Genomic DNA, 21,300 nt, shown 5'->3' with positions numbered 1-21,300 from the left:
ACCGTAAGCTCAGTGTGCACACCTCCCCAGACTCATTTAAGGGCTGGCAGCTGGAAGAGAAACACATTTGTTTAGAGATTGCCTCCTCTGGGTGTTTTCTGATCTTCAGAACGGGTAAGTTTTTTTTTTTATTATTTTTTATTATTTATTATTATTATTTCTGAATTATGATGATTCATTACTGGATTGTGATAATTCCTTTCTTGGGTAGCCCAAGATCTGGTTGGTAGCAGTTATATCCCCTGCCTTTATGCGATACAATGTGTAGTTCATCTAGTAGTGTAACTCTGTATGGGTATGGTCTCAACCTACTGGGATTAAGAAGAATAGCAGATATTGTTTGTATCAATTATGAAAGCGTGTAGAAAAGAGGTTTTTCTTTCCAATTACTTTCTCTTTTTCTCAGTGTAATTGCTGACTGAGAAAGGCCTCTTATCATGACTTCTCAAAGTGTAATATAACTTTTATCCCCAAATCCTTAAAATCTAATTTTTAATGATTATAGTTTAATAACTTTTCTGGTATTTTTTTTTTCTTGGTAGTGTTTCCTTGTGCATACATGCCTCTAAGCACAAATCCACCATGATATCTGCAATGATGACCATGCTGTTGTGTTGGGTGATGGCTTTTGAACCAATCTCTTTTTTTCTGTTTCCAGGAAGTTCCTCAGCTTGAACAAGCTTCTAAGACATAATTAAAGGTAATAGCTTCAAATCCACTGAAACTCTTAAGTGTTTGTTACATGCTCTTAGATATCCATAATTGAATATATAACAAAGAATTCAGTCAATTTGTCTGAAAGTATTACAGCTCATTGGCTTCATAAAATCTCCTGGGTCAGTCATTACATTATATTTGCTGAATACCTTCTCCTCTTATCCCTTTTGTTTGCCAGTAAATGCTTAAGCCTGTTTCTATGCAAAGGTCCTGTGATTGAGAAATGAGCAAGCTGCATCTTGGTTTTGTTTACATACACTTAAGTCCTAATCAAAACTCTTATGCTGAAAATATTTGGGTTAATTTTAAGCAGTACACTTAGCAGGTTTACTCGTAAGTGTTTCCGTGATTACTTTTGTCATAGAACATGGAGTTGAAGTGGAATTTGAAATCTTAGTATATTATTTATTCTGTGAATGTAAACTTAATAGGAGAACACAGCTTTTTTTTTTTCTTCTTTTTAAAAATATTGGACAAATTTATGGATTTAATTAAAGGGAATTTATCAAGGCATAACTTAAAAATTGATTATATGAGAATATAAAACACAGATACTTCCTTTATGTTGCTATCCCTTGGGTTTCTGTAAGATTATTCAGTGTTAAGATGATAAATCTTACCATAGTTTTGCTAATTCAACTACTCTGTTCAGAGCTGTCTGAACAGCTTACTGGATTCTCAAGTCAGAGCTACATTGTTACTTAGGAAGCAGGCTGAAGAATCTTCATACCAATGCTAGGAATTAATAATTATTAAAAATAATTGCTAACAGCTGGATGATCTTACATAAATATCCAAGTCAGGAGCCAGTTTAAAAATGTCACTCTCTACTTCTGTTTCTTTGAATCAGACTGTGGTGCATAGAAATCAAAAGATCATAACCTGTTGTTTCAATATGCTGTACACCCCAAGCCAACCAGTCCTTGTGTATTTAACATTGTGAATGCTGTACTAATTGCCTCTCAAGCTACTACACGCAGCTCGAACGCTGTATGAATTGCCATTCAAGCTGCCACATGCAGTTCAAACATTTGCTTATCTACAGTATCATATAGCTGTGACTCAATAAATTCATGGCTATCATGAGAATAATGAAATTGCACTCCACTTGTAAAAATACTCTTTTTCTTCCCCCATCTCTACCCTGATTTAAGATGTAACAATGCAGTCCTCACACTAAGGACACTTCCTGAGTGGTTACATAGCGAGTCCTGCTTTTGGTCACAAAAATAAGCTTTTTAAAGTTATACCTACTCAAACTGAAGTCACTCCAGGAAACCTGAAGGCTTTTTGTTAGAATCAAATTAACTGCACATCCTCTGTAGTGTAATTATAGAGTTTTTGCTTTTTAATTAAGGCAAAGAAGAATATGTATTGCTCTTTCTTTGTGTAACGCTCCAGTCAAAATAATAGTGCCCATGTTTTGTACCTCTTCTGCCTAGTAGTGTAAGTTAGGAACTATTATTTCTCACTGCTGGAATGTGAACCAGAGCAATTAACATCAGATCTTTTCTTCCCTGATAAAACTGTATATGATTTTCTTTTAGTTTTCTAGCCTGATTAGTGATTATTTCAATTGTACTTGTTTTGTCAGTCTTAAGCCAAGGAGCAAAAAGTCTCAGAAATTCAGTTGTTTATTTTCCTATTGCTGGGGGAAAAATGTGTATGTAAATAGGAAATAGCTCCACAACTCCACACCTCACCCGTAACATAGATTCTAACCAACTAGTTAGCAACTTGCTTTGCTTTCAAATGATGATTTTGTAAAGCTTAATTCAAACAGGAGAATTATCCTCAGCTTCAGTGAAAAGTTTAAGTAGAATCCCCCAAAATGAGTAATATGAAGCATATGGTATCATAGCACAGGTTTAGCAGTAGAAGAGAAGACTGGTGTTAGAGTTCAGCAGAGACTCATTGCGTCTGCAAGTGTTTATGCTGGAACTTTCTTAGTGATTGGCTACAAAGGGACCATTAAGAAGTGTTTGAGAAAGGATGCTCAGATCTTGTTTAGCAGTAGGAATACAGGTGATGCCATCTAGCTACTTTAACAGTCCATGTGGTGCTAGAATTTCAGTCAGGCTCTAAAATTACTTAATATGGCTAAAATCTTTATTTTTCCCTTGTCTAATGGACGAGTATCTAAAAGTAGTGCCCTGTAAGCCTCTCTAGCTTAACAACAAACAGCTCAAGTTGTCATTACAGGGCATAGCTGAATCAGTTTTGCTCAGTTCAGCAGTAAGAATACAATGATAAGATTTGGGGCTTTCTGTCCTCCTCAAGAAGGAAACCCCAGAGCATGTAGAAATACTTATTGTAGTAGTATGCTCTAACTTTATACTCGGAGAGAGGTAATGATATTTTTTTGTTGTTTATGATGCAGTTGAGAGGCTTGCCTGTGCTCAAAGAAAATAGACTATAAAATAAGGTTATGTAATTCATGCAGGAATATGTAATTGAATGCCAACTAGTACTGATTCCTACTCAGCATGTGGGATTTCTTACTTGGAGAACAGACCAAGAACAAGGAGGTATCAACAACTGGTGAGAAAATGCTTCTCTCTCTACTGCGTAAATGGGTCATAACTTATAACCCCTCATTCTTCATTAATATGCAGTTAAACAATTTATACACTACTTTATTCATTAGCATATAAATTGCCACCAATATGCTGCATTCCAAGAGTAAAAATAAACCATTGTGAGAAGAGGAAAAAGCTACTGCAAAATGTATGGTGTTTTTTATGTCTATAGATGCTTCAGTGCATTTTAACCCAATGGAATTAACTTCTACATTGCTTTGATATGCAGAAATGCTGCTGTGATCATTTCCTCATCACTGTTGCTCACTTCTATTTTAAAATATTTGATATTTTCTGAAATGAAATCATTATTTCCTGTTGGAGGAACAAACAAATATCCAGTGTGCTTTGAGATTTACCAGGCTGTGCAAAATCAGATCTCCTGTCTGAACTGACCTGAGCTGTTTCTATCTGGCTGAACAGAGATCTGTTAGTTTCTCTCCAGACTGTGCTGAGGGTTTCAGCTGATTACTTTCCTTAGTGTCACTTAGCACAGAACTTCTGCCCAATAATGGAGCTCTGTAACATGAACATCTGGGGAAGAACAAGGTGTCTCATTAACATTCTTGCTAGCTCCACATGTAGTAGGATTTTATGGAGTTGTTGATAGTGTGACAGTGTATTTTTGATAACAATTAATTAGCAGGCTTCATCTACAGCACTGTTGATGCAGTCTGGCACTCACACACAAGTCTCTTGACCTGCTGTTGTAACTTTTGCTCTTGCTGACAAGACAGATAAGGAATGGAGTAGGGTAAACTGCAGGGATACCAGAGGTATTTTTGTCACTATAACTGAACTTCAGCCTAGTTTCAAAATGTGTTAGTTTCTAAACTTACGTGTTAGATGAAAAATGTCAGCCTGCTTGAGGCTATTTTAATGCCTGTTTACTACAGCATAGGTAAGTACTAGAAACTAATATAAGTATGATCACTAAGCCTGTAAGAAAGCATGTATGCAAGGGATAAAAAGTAAACACCCACAAAATCCATAGGGAAAATACAAACCACATCAGCCTCCTGTAAGCAATAGTATATGTATTTTTTAGTCTAAATGTCTGTGAAGACAGAAGTGCTATTCAGATTCATTTATTTATCCTTATTACCTCTAGCTTTGGTGGAATGGTAATTCTGGATAGTTCAGTGATTATGCTGCTGTGAAAAGTTAGAAACCATGTCAGCTGTGATACTGGCAGATAACTTTGGTAGATATTTGAACTTTTTCATTTATTATACAATCTATGTTTGCTAGGTATAAACCATGACTTAAATTGACTAAGTGCATATGAAAATAAAAAAAATGCTGAATGGGCAGAAGAAATGACTGCTCAAATCAATATGTAGTTGGCTGACTACCTGAGCAGCTGCAGATTGCATCCTTGAGCAGACAGATGGCCAGATGCTCAGTTATAGCTCCACTGAGGTCAGTGGATGGTCAGACTTGCATAAACAGAGCCTGACCTGTTCCCGTCTGTGGCAAAGCCAAGCTTTTTTCAAATTCAGGAGTGAAAAGTTCTAGAACAGCAATGAGCTCCTAAATACACAAGCATCTGAAGCTCAAGCAATGCCACTGCCTGTGTTTTGACCACCTAATAGTGCTTTTATAAATGCTTCATTTAACAATGATTTCCTGTTTCCTTTAAAGTTATCTGTACCACTTATTGTTCCCAAGACAGCTGTCTAGTATTCAGGTGCTCGTAATGCTTTCTGAAATTTAATTTGGAGTTGGTATTTTCCAAGTGAAGGGCAGTAAAAGTGACTTAGATCTTCTGTCTTGTGTAAGGATATAAAAAAAAAAAGTTCAGGAGTTTGTGAAGTATATTTGAAGTGCTGAGATGTGGCCATGAATACTTTCACTCTTGGAGGCTTGTAAACTGTGTTGAGTTTGGAAGCTTGTATCCAAAAAATGTTTTCATGGTAAGCCTAGGGTGTGCCAGCAGAGATGTAAAATGGGATGTTAGCAGTTAGTGAGGGATGGACAATATTGTGCACAGTCCACCAAAACTGTAGTGGAAAACATTTAAAGCTTCAGCTTTAAAATAGATTGCAGAGCAAGTGGGAGCTGATATTTGCGTAAGAGCAATCAGTTCGTTCATGTGTTACTAAATAAATAAATAAACAGTTCAACTCACAAGCTAATTTCCAGACAGGTAAGGTTGTCTTATTAAATCATATTTCAAATGGTGTTAACCTACTTTACTGTTACAGTCACTTCTATTTTATCATGTTAACTAGAACTGTAGTTTCAAATGTTCGCAACACTCATGTTTAGGCTTCTCTTCTGAGCAAGGCAGCCTGTTTGGTGCACTGCTGTGAGAGGAAGGATTCTTCTTTGTTTCCCCCTTTCTTCTCTAAATGAGATAATTTATCAAGCATGAGTGAAATTCTGTTTCCTTCAACTCTTCTAGAGGTAACTGCAAGGATAATGGCCCTAATAACAGCGCTACTGAACTGCAGAAACAGATCAAAATGTCGTCTTAAAATTTAATTGCCAACAGAGCCATGAACTCTGCACACTATGGTGGAGAAAGCCAATGGGCTCATCTTATGCGAAAAGATTAAAAACATTAGGCACTAAGTATTAACTGTTTTGTTGTCTTTCTAAAAATGGGCTGGAGTTGATTATGTGGATTTATATTGTGTCAAACTATTCTGCAGATTAGATGATGTTACATTTTGCAGATTAACTCTCTGAAATGTGAACAGGGTTTATAATTGTATTTATTAATGGGCCTGTTGTAGATCTTAATTAACTAAGCTAACATAAGAATTTTAACTTTAAGGGAAGAAGCCAGAACTTCTAGAAATAGGTCTGAAATAATAGCCAGCATTTTTGAGATGGCTTGCTATGGAGGCACTTACATGTGGCAGGGTGACAGCCTCAGTCAGTGCATTTTGAAATGGGTAGAGGTTTTCCATGAGTGCTTCTGGGATTTGAATTGGAGGTCTGTGATGTGGTGAACTATGGTGGAGAATCCATGAAGGTTACAATGAAAAAAATCAGTGTATCATCAAAAAGAGTTTTAAAAATATATGCACTTAATAAATTTGTCTTACTAACTCCATAAGTGACGATCTATTAGATGACAATAAAAAATACCAGTTTGAATCTTCTCTTTTAGAGGTATATTATTAGCTTCTCAGGGCTACATTTTCAGGTAATTGAATTGTTTCTCAAGGAGACTTTGTTTTACAAGAACAAAGCTTTCTTTACAGTCTTGCTCGAGACATAATTAGAACAATTAAGTCAATTTAGGTTAACCTTAGCAGCAAAGAAACCCACAGATATTAATAAGAGCAGAATCAGCTTTGAACTAAGCTTAGACATATTTTATTCTTATTCCTTTGAAGGCACAAATAAAATAATCTCTCTCACATGGATAGATTTGCTAGTTAATTATCCACAGCATCTGTAGCATAGAATTCACCTCTATGCTGCTTAAGGTTTGGCAGGACAGAAGTATGACTGCAATCAGAAAATTGCATAAAAACACTTTGACATCTTAAACTAACGTGGGCTTGATGTGGGCTTGATATGGTGAGATTACCTGTAGGTGCCTTACTGAATGCTTCCAACAGCCAATGCAGTGTCCCCCTGTTATTTGTCTCATTTCTAGTACAAACATTGTCAGTGGTTGTTTGCCAGTCACTAAATACTTTGTCTTTTTTTCAAGCTGTCGTTAGGGCTCTTAGATATTGTTTTATGTGAAATGCCATTTGGTACATTGCTATTGCAGATTTTCAATGTTGAAAGTGCGATAGGCCTCACTTACAGAATTATCTAGCAGTCCTGTTATTGAGATAGAGGCTACTTGGAAAAGGATGATATTATTCACCATTTTGAGAAGAGTTACCGTTCCCTGAGGAAATGCAAACATCCCACAGTCAGTTACTTTATTCAAGTGTAATTTAAAACCAGCTCTCAAACATAATGGGATGTTACAGCCAATATTTATTTTTCTTTCATTAGATAAATAGTATTAAATTGCAATCCTTGAGAAAATTGTACAGACTGTATCACATCTGAATGTGTTCAAGCTTGAGACTAGCTCAGGCAAATTCTCATCGTATTCAAATAACCATCATTATGCAAATAAGAACATCCTTGTTGCCAAGCAAGTTCAAAATGGATGTTTGTTTTTTATCTTGATGAATTATATTCTTCCTGGTAGCAGACAGCTACGTGCAACTCAGAAGAGCTGCACAGGTTCTGTTTATTCTTCAGACTTCTCTTGCCTGTTGCACGCTGAATTGTTTGGTAGCTGGGTAGGCTTTAGTAGTTCTTCCCATGTATCTTGCTTGAAAAGTAGTGCAGCCCAGATTTTCTTAATAAAAAGCCAAAAACTCAGCTAATGTTTTTTACCAAAGTTGCTCATAACTATTCTTTTTAATGAGTCAAGCAGTGTCAACACAAGGTCATCGATTTCAGGAAGAAGCCAGCATTCCATAGCAGCGGAATTATTTGTTAATGGCACAATTGAATAGTTTATCTGTTTAAAGCACATAGCATACAGCCTTTGTATCTTTCTTAAATTGTTAAATCCTGAAGAAGTGAAGGGGGGAAAAAAAAGAGGTAGTGATAGAATAGATGTTCCATTATGCACGGGGGGAAAATGGGTTCATTCCTATATAACATCATTTCAGATATAATGATGCAATTTATGTTATTCTGTATCTGAACCGATGTTGTTTGATTAAATCATCTAAATGTGCATTGCTGAGACTCTTACTGTGTAACAATGACACAAATGAAACAAAGTTAAGCTGATACCAATAAGCAAGAAGCTCAGCTGCACGGTAGAGATTGAGTGTCTCATAAATTTGAAGTCTGCAATTGATCTTGTGGCTGAAATGTAAGATTATAGGCAAGGAAAAGCAAGTTTCCTGGGTTTCCAGACAAGTCTTGTGGACAAGATCCCATAAAAGCTTAATTTCCCCTAGGCTTGAGGGGACTGACTTGGATATCTCCAACTATAGTCTGCCTTTCCCTTTGAAGCTAAGTCATAGTGCATCCAAGAATGGAAAATGCATGAGTCTGGAAGAAGGAGAAATAAAAGGGAGTTAAATCGTAGTGACTTGGGCATGTGACTGAGAATGGGGAGTTCACACACCGCATACCTGATTACTGGTGAGCACTGAATATAAAATTAACCTGAGAAAGTCTCCTCATTTTGGAGAGTATCATGGAAATGCTTGTACTCTTATTTCCTGAAGGCAATTTCCTATTTTATTGTGGTCTAGAGTAGCTCAATAAGCACAGTTCAGATAAGGGGGATCTTGGGTAGTATAATCTCAAAATAAGCACAGAAAACCCTTTCCTTGGGATTTTAGGTCTATTTGTGTTTCTGAAACAATCTGAATGCTAGCAGTCACCTGGCAAACTGCTGTTTATTGTCTGATGCAGCTGTACCCATTAATTTCACAGTTTAACCAGCCTCATCTGTACCTGATTAACTACAGCTGATGAACTCTGAGCAGCTGTAACTAATTAGTGCACTAACAGAACTTTGGGAAGGTCAGTTTTTCAGATATGGTACTAGGAGAGTTAGAAATTTCTGAAATGGCTGGGGATTTCCTTGCCTTTTTTCTTCATGTATTTGCAATGTTGTGGTTATAGCATCATTTGTTAGCATTCCCAAATTCCTACTTGACTTTTGTCTGCTGGTGAGCACAGGGCTGATGTTTTTAAAAGCTAGATGTGCAGTGACTCTAATTCCCATCTGTTAAGTATTAAGAGTTAGAATCTGTCAGGGAATATTTCCCTTCAGGTACCTTTTCCATTGTGTTGCTTTCTTTGACTCTAGTCTTGCTCATCAATATCATACTGCCATTTACACAGAAAATGGGTGTTTTTGTCCTTAAGTTCGTAATGGATTCATTTTCTTAATAGACCATTTTGGTATTATGGAAGTTGATAAGGAAAGGAAAGATTGTTATGGAGTGAATCAAATGTAAAATCCTTTCTGGAATTGAACTTGTCTTCTGCACAGCTTAGGTGTGTATATAAAGTTAATTGGAAAAATGAAAGTATGATACAATACTTAATTATTTTTTTAAGAAAGCACTTTTAGGCCATACATAACTAGGAGAAACTTGGTTTTGCTCCTAACTCTATTAAGGTGTTTTGTAATCCGCATTGGTTATTCCATTTCCCGTTGTGTTTAAAATTTCCATTTTCCTCACAGAATTTTTATTATATCTTTTTATTCTTAAGCCATATTGTGATGGAAAATGCTATAAATTGAATGCAAAGCATCAGGAATGTATATAAATCACAGCAGTGATCGTGACTGGGGTATTTCCTGGGAAACATTCTCTCTGTAGTAGATGTTTGCTTCTGTTCATTAACCTCAGGCAGAGCTAACTGTTAATGGCCTTACCCACTCAGGTGTGTTTGCCCTCAGTAGGCTGTGAGCAGATAGTTAAGAACTCAGACTGCTGTATTTTCAGATGATTTTATTTTTGCATTCATGTTTCTGCAAAATGGGCACTTGCATGGAGTTAATTTCCTTACCTGGTAGATTGAATCAAGCTTTATGAAAGAGAAATCTAAATTCTATTAAAAATTGACAATTTCAAACCTTAAGGGAACCATAGGCTACAGGTAGAGCCTTAGGAATCTTGGCAGGGCTATATTATCTGGGAAGAAATTATTTTTGAGGCAGCAAAGGCAAGAGTGTTATATACAGGCCTTATGATTCTGGATGTATCAGGAAGCATAAATGAATTTAGCTTCAAGAAGCCACCATTAGTAACAGCTGACCTTGATGGAACCAAGGCAGCTTAGAAGATGACAGTGTTCAGTATAGTACTCCACTACCAGGGAGAACCTAAAATGATATTTGGAATGATGCCACAGGAAGTTTTAGACTGAATCACTGGGTTGAACTTCATTCTGGGCATCTCTGACTGGTTTAATGCAGGTTGAATCAGGATAGGGTATTGATAGGCTAGTACTTTGGCAAGCTACTTCTTTATATTGCAAAACAAAAACTTGCTCGAGATTTGGTGGTGAAAGTATTCATTTCTTTCCATGGTATGAGTAAATAAGGATAGTCTGCCAATTTTTATAGCTAACACTACAGAAAATGCTGTAGTTCTCAAAGCTGTGTAACTGCATGGATAGCGCTGAGTGACCACTTAATGAAAATGCAAGCTATGTGATGGAAGGGAATTTGCAGATGCAAATATACAGTAGAATTAACATTGTTCAGCATAGTGGAAAAAAGTCACTGCTCTGTAATCATGTGTCTTCTTCCAAATGTGATTTCAGTTGGTTGGAAGTAGTAGGAGGGGCTCTAAGTACAGAACAACAGGCTGCTTACTGTAAGATATCTGTTAATTGATGTTTGATAAGTTGCAATTTTCTATGAGAGATTTTTCTTTGGGACAGATTTCCCTTAAAATTATTTATCTCAGGGAATGATGAAATCTCATTCCTTTGGAGGGGCAGAGGGTCAGGTTAACTCATCAGTTTTTCTTTTTCCCTTCTAAATTGGCAGTATATTGATCTGTATTGTCTGCTTCCTCAAGAAAACTAGAGTTAAACTACTTCATTTGCTTGTTCCCTTTCAGCCAGGCTCCATGATAGTACTGTTCTTCCTGTGATGCACTAGAGTGCAGTATCAATTCAGTGCAGTGGATTTAAATATTTACACTTCATTGTCCTGGTAGAAACTGAAAGAGAAAACCAACATTTCACTTCCACCATATGGGCTTTTTGTAGGCTGTTGGAGTTGGTATGAAGCTTTTATTCACAAAAGGAATGTAACAACTAGCAAACTTGTGCCACTTTGGGGGGTTGGGGACTGCTAATTAGAACAGCAGTGTCTCCAGACTGAATGTCAGCAACTCCCTTCAGGTGGAATTTAGTGCATCATAACGTAGCCCTTATAAACCTTATTTAGTATCAAGATGTTAACAAGAAGCTGGATTTTATTATCTCCTGAACCATCTTATTCTCTCTTTACTTTTTAGTTTTTCTGCTGTAAAATCATTACAGGTTCTAATGCATCAGCTTTTCAATTTTCTATGCAATTTTAATTCTTGTTATAAGGACTGACTTCCAATAGTGCCTTTCTTTCTCTTTATTTTGAGTTGAATGTTCACGAGTCTAGTGTAATCTCCCTCATTCCATTTCCTTCTCCAGCAGCTTCAACTGCAAGGACAAGCAATGTTTGTAGTATGAAGGTTAGAAAACTCCAGATATCTTCATTTGCTTTCTCCTGTTTACCAACTCTGGTTTCAATATGAAATCTACTATAACACGGAAGCTGTTTCCAGTATACTGTAGTGGCTTCCTACCATATGTTCTCCCATCTGTAGTAAGGGTGAAGGATCTGGGAGGGGAGGGAAAGGAAGGCAGAAAGTTAAGAATGAATGAGTTGAATTGCATGCAATGTTTCCTTTCCTTAAGGAGGAAGTAAATATGTTTGTAAGTGTGCTTGGAAAGTGAGTGTGTTTTGCACATCATGAATATTTCTACCTCCTGCTTAATCCACATTATTTATTAAGGGTTTTCTGCAGAAAAATAAGGGTTTATGAGTCCTGGAAAAATTAGCAAAACTGAATACTTCTCGGCAGCTGTAACAGAACAAATGATTTGCAGTCATTTCAATGACTGTGATGGTTAACACTCTGGACCTTCGATATGGATAAACCATAATATTTTAAACAGAAATTTGTTTGAATGATCCATATGTGTTCTATGTGTTCTTCTGTCTTGTGGTAGTGAGAAAATTTAGCAAAACAGATTTGCATTTTAAGAGGTACTTACACAGAAGGTTTAAATTTGAGTCTGTCTTTTTGTTTTGCTGCACATTCTAATCTTCCATTCATAAGTGTAGTAAGAACCTATATATAATTGAACTGTATAAACGTTATAATATTGTTATAATTATAAAAGCTATAATAAACAGTTATGTGCCAATTATTTTCTTTTAGATAAGAAAATGAGTTGCACGTTTGACTTACAATAATGAGCCTTTGTTCCTTCATGCATCGTTAAATGTGTAGCACTAGAGGTCACTAGCACTCCATTGTTAGCGAGCATCTACTGCAAAACGTAGGTCTTAGCAACAAGCCTGTTTTGCTATGAAGTTCAGTAATATTTGTACTGCCAAACAGGCAACTGTTTTAAGGTCTAATGTATACGCATAAGTAGACACCATATGTGTTTACGAAGATATGTTTACAAAAGATCACAAACAATTCAGAGCTGCTTTTCTTTATTTGCATATTTGGATTTCTCATTCCTGCCAAATTCCTGGGTTGTGTTCTGTTTCGTTACAATTTCATTCTAATATGCAGCCAGCCTATAAGTGATTATACCATATTTCACTAAGTCTTGGGGAACCACACACCTTTTAAATCCATCTCCCAGCATGTGGCACAAGAGGAACGTTGTGTCTTTGCTCCTGGGCTCTAGGTCAGGAGCACAAAATGTGAATTTAGACTTCTCTATTTATTTTACTCCCCAGTTATCTGGCCCTATACTCAGTATTGTGCAACAAAGCTACAATTAGCGTATTTCCTGACTGTTATGTTAACAAACTATCAGTTGAGTGGCACAAAGTTATGTATTTAGATCTTTTTAATAAGAATGACTTTTTTTCAGTATTTGCCTCTATTCATTATTTAGACCTTCAGTTAAAAAAAAACAAAACCAAAACACCAGACCCTGTAGGTCATCAAAATCACTATCAGTAATGGCTTATTAATTAAATGTGAAAAATTGTTGGGATGGGATTCAGCAGGGATGATGAAAAATAACTTTTTTAATGTGCCACATGCTGGGATGTTCTGATTAGATGTGTCTCATTCAGCCTATATTAAGATAAGGACATCTTAAAACAGCAGATATTCTATTTCTGGTTCACACTGAAAACACTGTAGGCTGTTACTGGATGATAGGATAGGTCCCATTCCTTGTCAAAACAACACTAGCATATAGTAGAGGTTGGTATTACAACCATAATAGCAGAAGAGATGTGGCAGATGTCTGTAAAATGAAAAATGGCATGGAAAAAGAAACTGAGGATTGATTGCTCTTTCCCAGCAGAAGATGGCTGAGATGTTTGTAGTGTGGGTTGTGGGTAATGATCTTGCATGTAAGGTACAGCTAGGGATGTGGTTTACTTTGAGGGCCAGAATGTTGATGTCAGAAGTTACCATGAGTTCAAGGGGAGACCTATGAAAGGAAAAGTTACCATTTTTCTAAATACATGGAGACCACCCATGGCTCAGGTGTTGGGAAAGAATTCATGGGGATGATGTATTTTGGCCTTGTTCTTGGCTGTGCATGCAAAAAGTGTTTGCTTTTTGAATCAGTGGGAGACAACAGCAGGCTATACAGAGTCCTCATCTGTCCCATCCCTATGCTCTCATTTATTTGATATCAACAAAGGTATGTTTAAAACAAAAAAAGCTGGCAGTGCCTGCAGGAAAACTTTAAAATCACCTCTCCAGTCATGTTAAATGGGCTTCACCCTCTCAGCAGCTTGTGAAACATCACATCAGCTTGTCTGTGGTTATGTCTCAGAACAGTCATGGTGACATCCTCAGTTCTACCGTCTCACGATCTCTGCTGCTATGAACAACTGTCCTTTTTGAAAGTTACACTGTTGAGAATATTACAAGGTTTCAGGCTGGACACTGTCCATGTTAGCTCTGGCACAGATTTGTCTTTCAGGTTCTTTCATCTGTTGTAACTTCCAAAGCGCTCATTCTAGTGCAAAGCATCTCACTGCTATGGAGACCTGAGTTGGGTACAACCAGGCAGATGGGGTTTTCATTGTGTCTATTAATTTTCTCATTATGTTTTTCTTCCCGTAGTGATTTTCTGCTTGATGGGTACACTTATTGGCTAGCCTATTTATTGAGATTTTGAGTCTGTGTTACAAGATTTTGGTGCATGTAAATTATGTAAATGTAAATTATTATCATACAGTGAGTACTGTAACTTGTAGCCAAAGCTGCTTTAAAATCCTGTTGTTAGATGAAGCAGGTTACTATATTAGTTGATTAATAATAATAATTAAAAAAAGGCCTCTAGCTACATTTCTTGTCTATTAGGGTGCTGCTGATTTGACTGATAACAGGTATAGAAAGGGGTTTTTTTTTTGTCACTTTTAGAATTCATTTGGAACCAAGCTATTTCTGAGTTTTCATTGGAAACAAGTAAAGGAGAGTGCAAACTGACTGACATCATCTACTTTTTCAGCCATTGTGAACTGACAGCAAGCCCAGCAACATAAAGTAGCCTGATAGGAATGCTATTCTCCAAGAAGGTTAGTGTTTGATCATTAAAGAGATAGGCACTCCAATGGGTATTACCATTGACAGTAGAACTACAAGCTGTCAAATATATTTTTATTGGAGCCTGGCAAAGATTTTGAACTGAATCTGACTCTCTCATATAACAAAAGCACTGCAAGCAAAGTGATTTCATTTTATTTATTTTCTTGAGTTGTATGAGTTGAACAGATGAAAATTAGTTTTAAATGTATTAAAGATGTAATGTCTCATCCTGCTTTCACTGAAACAAAAATCTATGTGCTGGTTAATGTCAAAAGGGAGTAAAATGCAGACATTAATATGAAATTGAAGAGTGTGATTCAGTTTGGTCTTGGTGGTGTCTTCTCTTACCACAATCTGATTTTCATATTATTCATGTGGGAGCATCACAAAGAGCCTTCAGCTGCTGCCTGTGACTAATCTGGCTGAGATGCAGTGTGCACATGTGACAAAAGGAAGTCCCTTCCTGAAATACTCTGTATAGCCTAAGCAGAGAAAAGAAAGAACAGAGGTGATGGGGAAAAAATGAGTGATAGATGCATAAAATAGCAACTTCCATAATTGCAGCAACCTGTATTTTGTTTTATGAGGAGCCGTTACAGTACAGCTACTGCATCATGACTGTTAAATGTTTTGAACAACACATTAAATTGTATAAAATTGCCAGGAGGTCAAACTGATCATGCTGATTTCTTTTCATCTTCCGAGTCTATAATTCTAATTGCTCTTTATTTTGAATGTTGTGCGATAACAAGCCCAAATAATCAATTTCAAGGTCCTCTGTGCACTCTTCAAGCGATTGCGGGTGTTAGAGGGAGGAATGAAAATCTGCCTCTAAAAATCAATTGTAGAGGATACAGGGGCTTCAGTGCAGAGGATTTTTCTCTCAGTTTGGAAAGTAAAAATTATTTTTAGAGAAAAATGTATAACTGCTTTGTTTAGAAGCCCCCTGCTCCATTTAACGTGCCATGCTATTCCAGGTCTGTGGACAGAAAGAGTTATTAGAATACAATTGGCTTTTGAAATGACTTGTTTGCTCTTAGATTACGGGCCATGTTCAATTCTCACATCCTTATGTATGTATATGTATCTTTTATAAATACATATTTTTCTACTTGTAAGACGCTTAGATACTGAGCAAAATTTTTCTCTGCTGTGGAAATACGTAGGAGTGAAAAAGAGTGGGCAAAGAAATATTTCTTTCCCAATCTACCTGGCTATGTTCTGTTCTTTAGTCTGTTCTTCACTGTGTCAATAGGACCTCTCCTAGACCAGTACTTCCAGCCTGTTAGTGAGGGAGCATTATTGTTGGAGCACTGGAACAGGCTGTACAGAGAGACTGCAGAGTCTCCTTGTTAGGAGACATTCAAGACCCATCTGGATGCCAACCTGTGTAACATATTGTAGGGAGCCTGTTTTAGCAGGGGGTTAGACTCAATGGTCTTTTGTGGTCTCTTCCAACCTCACCAGTTCTGTCTCTTAAGAAAAGAAAACAAACAGAACAAAGGAGGTGAATCAATGAACTGATTAGAAGAATTAGTAATTTTAATTAAATAAAGCAGACTGTATCCATTGATATATTGCACTGACGATGAAACAGGAAGACTCAGAGTAACGATGGATTTTCCCATTACTTTGTCAGATATAGATTTTTCTGCTTTTCTGGTCAGCCATAGGTTGTGCAAATGCAGTTCTGTGAGAGTCTTCATTGCCTTTTGTTTTCCTAAAGCCTGTTTTTCCTTCACAATTAGTTGTGTGTTAATTGCCTGGAAAACTTTAGACATGCTTGCTTTGCATATTGCTAATAAAAAAAGAGGTTTTCTCATTACTGAATAGTGAGAATGGATATTTTTTTCCATGAGCAGTATCTAGGAAAGCTTTCCATCACTGGTCACAAAGCATTAGATACCCAGGCTAGAATTTGTCTTGTTCAAGTGTTTTTACCTTAGAGTGAGACATCAGAACTGGGACACAATGCAGAGTGAAACCTTACAGAGTGATTGCATGAGAGTTGCATTCTTGTCTTTAGCATCTGAAGGCAACAGATTGCTCATAACTAGGGAGGCCTTGGGAAGGGTTGGAACTTGGAGCTGGTTAATGGGGATAATGGAAGAGTAGAGAAGGAGGAGGGTGTTGACAGGACACTGTGTGTCCAGTACTGCCTATTGAAAGTGAAATGTCTGAAGAGTGCTTTGAAGTGAAAAGGCTAGTGAGGCATAACATTTAATAATTAGTTACTGACCTTTTAAAGTGACTTCTACAAACGTTAAGGAAATAAATAATAGGTTGAATTTAGACTTATTTTATGAAACCAAATTCACTGGTATGCTATGCTGGCACACTTCACCTGCATCAAGCTGGGTACTGACCTCCTCCCTGAATGATGATTGCTTTATCTTGGACAGGTGAATTATTATAAATTAATTCTCTCTATGTTGGGTAACACGGGAAGGCTTTTGGCTGTAAGTTCTGTCAGTAGCATTTTGTTCTGAGATGGTGCGCTTGCTTCAGCCTCAATAGAGATCTGTTCCATTTAGGTCTGGGGTACCCCCTGGGATTGGTGGTATTTCTGAAACTGACACTAATTTACAGGATGGATCCGTGCTGTCACCCAAATACAGCATTTTCTCATTGTGTGGTTGACTGTGGTTTTGAGGGTTGGCAAAGTATGTAGTCTCAAAGTTTATTTTGAATGACCTGCTTTAAAGCTTCAGCAGTGCAGATGTTGCTCCAGGAAAATATTTGCATTCCTTAGTATGTACTCCACGAAGGGACAAAGTGGTTGTGAGTTCTTGTAGCTACATCTTTATTTGTCTTGTTTAGAATGGGCTGCAGTAAATTGGGTTTTGCTGCTTTTCTATCTGCCGAGCATAATGCAAATCTCGTTATTAGGCTCAGCTAAAGGTTTGGCTTAGTGGAACTGTTCTAGCACTCATGTCTCCTGCAAAGGGAAACCTCAGAGCAGTTACTTACCTCCGTGTCCTTCTGTGAATACTATTTAGATGAACTGTATGCGTTGTTTCTGCTGTTCTCGCAGTAGGTATTGCACACTTTACTACGGAGTCTTCACGTTATTTTCCCATTCTGTCTGCGCGTTTCGTTCTGCTCACGACAAATTCAGTAGACGAAGGAGAGCTCAAAACGCGAGAGGAGCTCCAAACCCAACCACGTGCGGCAGCACACATTGCCAAAGCGGTGTGTTCGGCCGGCTCCAGCCGCGGGGCCGTTTGGGTGCCGGCAGCAGCGCAGCGATACCAGGCGCCCGGCTCGGGGGCTGCTTCCTGCGGCTCTGCCCTGCACGGCGCTGGGCTGCCGCCGCTCCGCTCCCGGGCGGGTGAAGCCCCGGCCCCTGGGCAGGGGGCGGCGGCGGCTCTCCGCTCCCCGGGGACCGGGGCCGGGCCAGGCGGCCCCGCTCCGCCCCGTTCCGCCCCCCTCCGCGCCCCGCTGCCCGCGGATTGGGGCTGCTGGGCTGCCCGGTGCGAGGCGGGGCTTGGGCTGGTGGGCTTTATTTATCTATTTGTTTTCCTTGTCTCTTTTTTTTTGGGGGTGCTATTTTCGCGGCGTCTCCCGACTTAAATCTCTGCCACTGTCAATAGCAAGCGCTGCTCGCATAGGATGGGCCGGGGTCGGCGGAGGCGGGTGGGCGGGAGGGCCGGGGCGGGCGGCACGGGCCGGGCTCCAGCCGCGCTGCATCCGCTTGGGCGGCAGCTCCCCGCCGGCCGCTGTGCCCGCCGGCCCCGAGCGCATTGAGCGGTCTGCGGCCATGGCTTTCGGCGGGGATTCGCGTTCGTCCCCTCTGTCTCGTGCAGAAAGTCAGAGAAGTCTATGAGGAAACTGAGAACTTCAGGAGAGGGGGAGGAAAAAAAAAAAAAAAGCAAAAGCAAAACCAAACAAACGAGCGAACAGCAACAGCAAACCTGCCTCCGTGTTCGGATGATCTCTGGGCTGATCAGCAGCAGCCAGAGGTAAACTTTCGTGCAGCTGCACCGCTCCGGGCTGTGCCTGTCGCCGGGGCTCGGGCTGCGAGCTGAACGGTTCCTATTTCTCCGTTGGAACGAGCGGGTTTTACTTTCACAGCGTCATTTGTCTTGAAGCTAGGAGGGAGGCTAGGGGAGGGTTCGAGGTAAAGGAGTCAGTCCTCTCTCCAAAGGAAATGCTTCTTGTGCTCAAGATGACCTTTTCTGAAAATGCAGCCTCTCCAGCGGACTGGTTGTTATTTTGACTGGGAAGTGTGTGAAACTGAGCCCTAACTTCCCACAAACCCTTAGGATGTGCACTTCTGGGATTAGCAATATGGGGCATCTGTTATCACCTCTCCTCTTGAGCCTGGCAGCTCTTTTTTCCAAAGGTAAGGCTCCGCCTCTTCTGTCTGTCTTATTGTATCTTGTTTCTTGTTTATTTTCTATATGTCCCCTCTCTCTGTGATGCCTTGAATGTTGACGCTGACGATTCATGACTGGAGGTTTTGGGACAAGTCAAGTGTTGGTGAAAAAACAGAGATATCTTGATGGGAAATCTAAGTGGCAAGATGGTTCTTTTTTACTGTACCCTTTTATTGGGACACTTGTTACCTGCAGGGTGAATTTTTGATCCTGTAGATGCTGGTGATCACATGAGCTGATAACTCAGTTATGGATTGTGAAGGGTTTTGTTGAAGTTTGAAATCTTTGGGGTATGGGCTGCTGGATTCAGCTGCTCTGCTCTTATCAAATCAAAAATCCCACGTCTCAGACTTGGCAGTGTTTTTACTGAACCGGAGAAATACGTGTTTGTTAAAGTGTTTAAAAGCTGTGATATGAGCCTGAAGCAGGCATCAGGTATTCTGCATGCTGAATAGAGTTGGAATGTCCTGACAGCATGACTTTGGAAGACTCAGTGGTATCTTGTTGCCCTCAAGTGTGTTTACAGTAAAGAAAACCAGCACGTAGACAATGCACTTATTTGTGTGTGCCTTTAAAGACTCTTTTGAACTTTTCAGTGATGGCCTCAGCCAAAAGGTGAATGCATTTCTGCAATAGTTAATTTAGATGAGCACTCCTCAAGCGTATGTTTCTACTGAGAAGGCATTGTACATTAACAGCTATATTCTGGCAGGAAAACAAAATTGAAAGCTCCCATGTGCTCAGTCTTCAGTGAGGAATAATAGCATATGAATTTAATCTGCGAGTTTGCAAACATACTGATAAGGAGTACTGCTCAGAGACAGATCACTGATCGAATAAAATAGTGCTAAAAGATGTCAACACTTTCCTTTTTGATTGAGTTATTTTTACTAATCACTTTTTATCCGAAACTGAACTTAATTGACAGAAGGCAGAATACACAGCTGTCTATTTCTGGGGTGGTTCCCTATTAAATAAATAAATAGAACCTTTTCTCCTTTAGAACAGGTTGAGAAAGACAGGAACAAAACTGTAAGTCTTCTCCAGTGTTACTTAACTGCAGTGCCTACATAAGTACAGTTTCAAAGTTGTGATTGGAAATGCATTAGCAGCAGGAGTTGGAACTCTGAGACTTCTGAAAATATTACTGCTTTCACTTGGCACGCATGAAGCTTTTGATTACCCAGCTAGACCGTAAATCATGTACTTCATTATAAGCAATATGAGTACTTTGGACAGGATAAGAATGCAGTAACAATGTGAACTTTTTTTTATCTTATTTTTGTGTGTGTGAATGTGTTCCGATTTGCAGCTTTAACAGTGCAATAACAGTGTTTGATTGTGATGGCAGCTTACTGAAATCTGAGTATGAGTGGCATTGTAGCCCTATGGAGTTCAGTGCTTTCTTGATTGCCATCCCAGCAGCTATAACACTCAGATACTAATTTGTCCTTAAGTGTTACTTACATCCCCTTTGAAAGATAAACAGACAGAAAACTGAGCTTGGAAAGGAGGTCTCTTAAGTAGAAAGAAAGGGCTGTAGAAACTGATGGGTGAGATTTTTTTTTTTTTTCTGCATATTATGAAGTCTCATTAAATCTGGTATTTCTTGAAACTGGATAGACAAGATCCCATTAGAATTACTGGTATTTTCTGTTATTTATTTTGCACTTTGGATATCTACATGCTGCTATATGACTGCTGGGACTTTCTGTTCTTCAGTAATACAGATATCTTCTATCTTTAATGTAATTGTCTGTTACTTAGCATGGACATAGACTCTATCTGCACTTCTCTGCTTTAGTACACTGTGAAAAGACCAGAGTGTTCTAGAGATTTACAGTATGAAACAGACAATGCATGAGGTTGATTCTCCCCTTGCCCCCTTGAAAAAGATTAAGAATAAACAGCAGGGCTTACTTTTTACTGCTACAGGGCATGTTTCTTTGATGCTTTTCTGTTCCTAGTAGGAAAACTCTAATTTATGACATGATAAAGTTTTCCTAAAGAGATACAGAATCTTCTAACCTACAACAGCAATCAGCTGTCTATTGTGCACAGGTCTGTTGCTGATTACTCAGAACCATGGCAACACACCTTCTCACTGCACAGTTTCAGGTAATAATGTTGAAGACTTGAGAATTCTATTGCAGTTTTGCTTCGCTTTTATCTTGTATACGAAGAAAATAGCTCCAGCCTGAGAAGTGAAATGTTGTTTTCTATAAAGAGCTTTATGTTCTCATCAGAACAACTTGTCACCAATGATATAATCCATGTTTTTTAATAAGTTTTTCAGCCTTAAAATATAAATGTGCCTGTATGCATATA

The 21,300-nt window shown here is 38.6% G+C and overlaps 2 protein-coding genes across 6 annotated transcripts in view; one reads left to right on the top strand and one right to left on the bottom strand.

Moving 5' to 3' along the window:
* PIWIL1 (piwi like RNA-mediated gene silencing 1) overlaps positions 1–17,869 on the bottom strand; it is a 147,852-nt gene extending 129,983 nt beyond the window's left edge. For all 4 annotated transcript variants that reach the window (XM_072350885.1, XM_072350884.1, XM_072350888.1 and 1 more), the window contains exon 1: positions 17,564–17,869. The gene's annotated coding sequence lies outside the window, so the exon portion shown is untranslated. The remainder of the gene's footprint in view (positions 1–17,563) is intronic.
* The window catches only part of TMEM132D (transmembrane protein 132D), a 192,759-nt gene continuing 171,474 nt past the window's right edge, over positions 16–21,300 (top strand). Inside the window, exons 1-2 of one of the 2 annotated variants that reach the window (XM_072350881.1) lie at positions 16–114; positions 659–700. Coding sequence is in view for 1 of the 2 variants with exons in the window: in XM_072350880.1 (XP_072206981.1) it covers positions 18,860–18,938 (79 nt within the window). In the remaining variant the exon portion in view is untranslated. Of the gene's footprint in view, positions 115–658; positions 701–18,267; positions 18,939–21,300 lie in introns of those variants that run through there. The other variant, XM_072350880.1, reaches the window with a different exon arrangement.

This window comes from Excalfactoria chinensis, chromosome 16 (genome assembly GCF_039878825.1).
Source record: "Excalfactoria chinensis isolate bCotChi1 chromosome 16, bCotChi1.hap2, whole genome shotgun sequence".
Classification (NCBI taxonomy): Eukaryota; Metazoa; Chordata; class Aves; order Galliformes; family Phasianidae; genus Excalfactoria; species Excalfactoria chinensis.
Note: the sequence above shows the minus strand (reverse complement) of the source record. Positions and strands in the feature narration are given on the sequence as shown.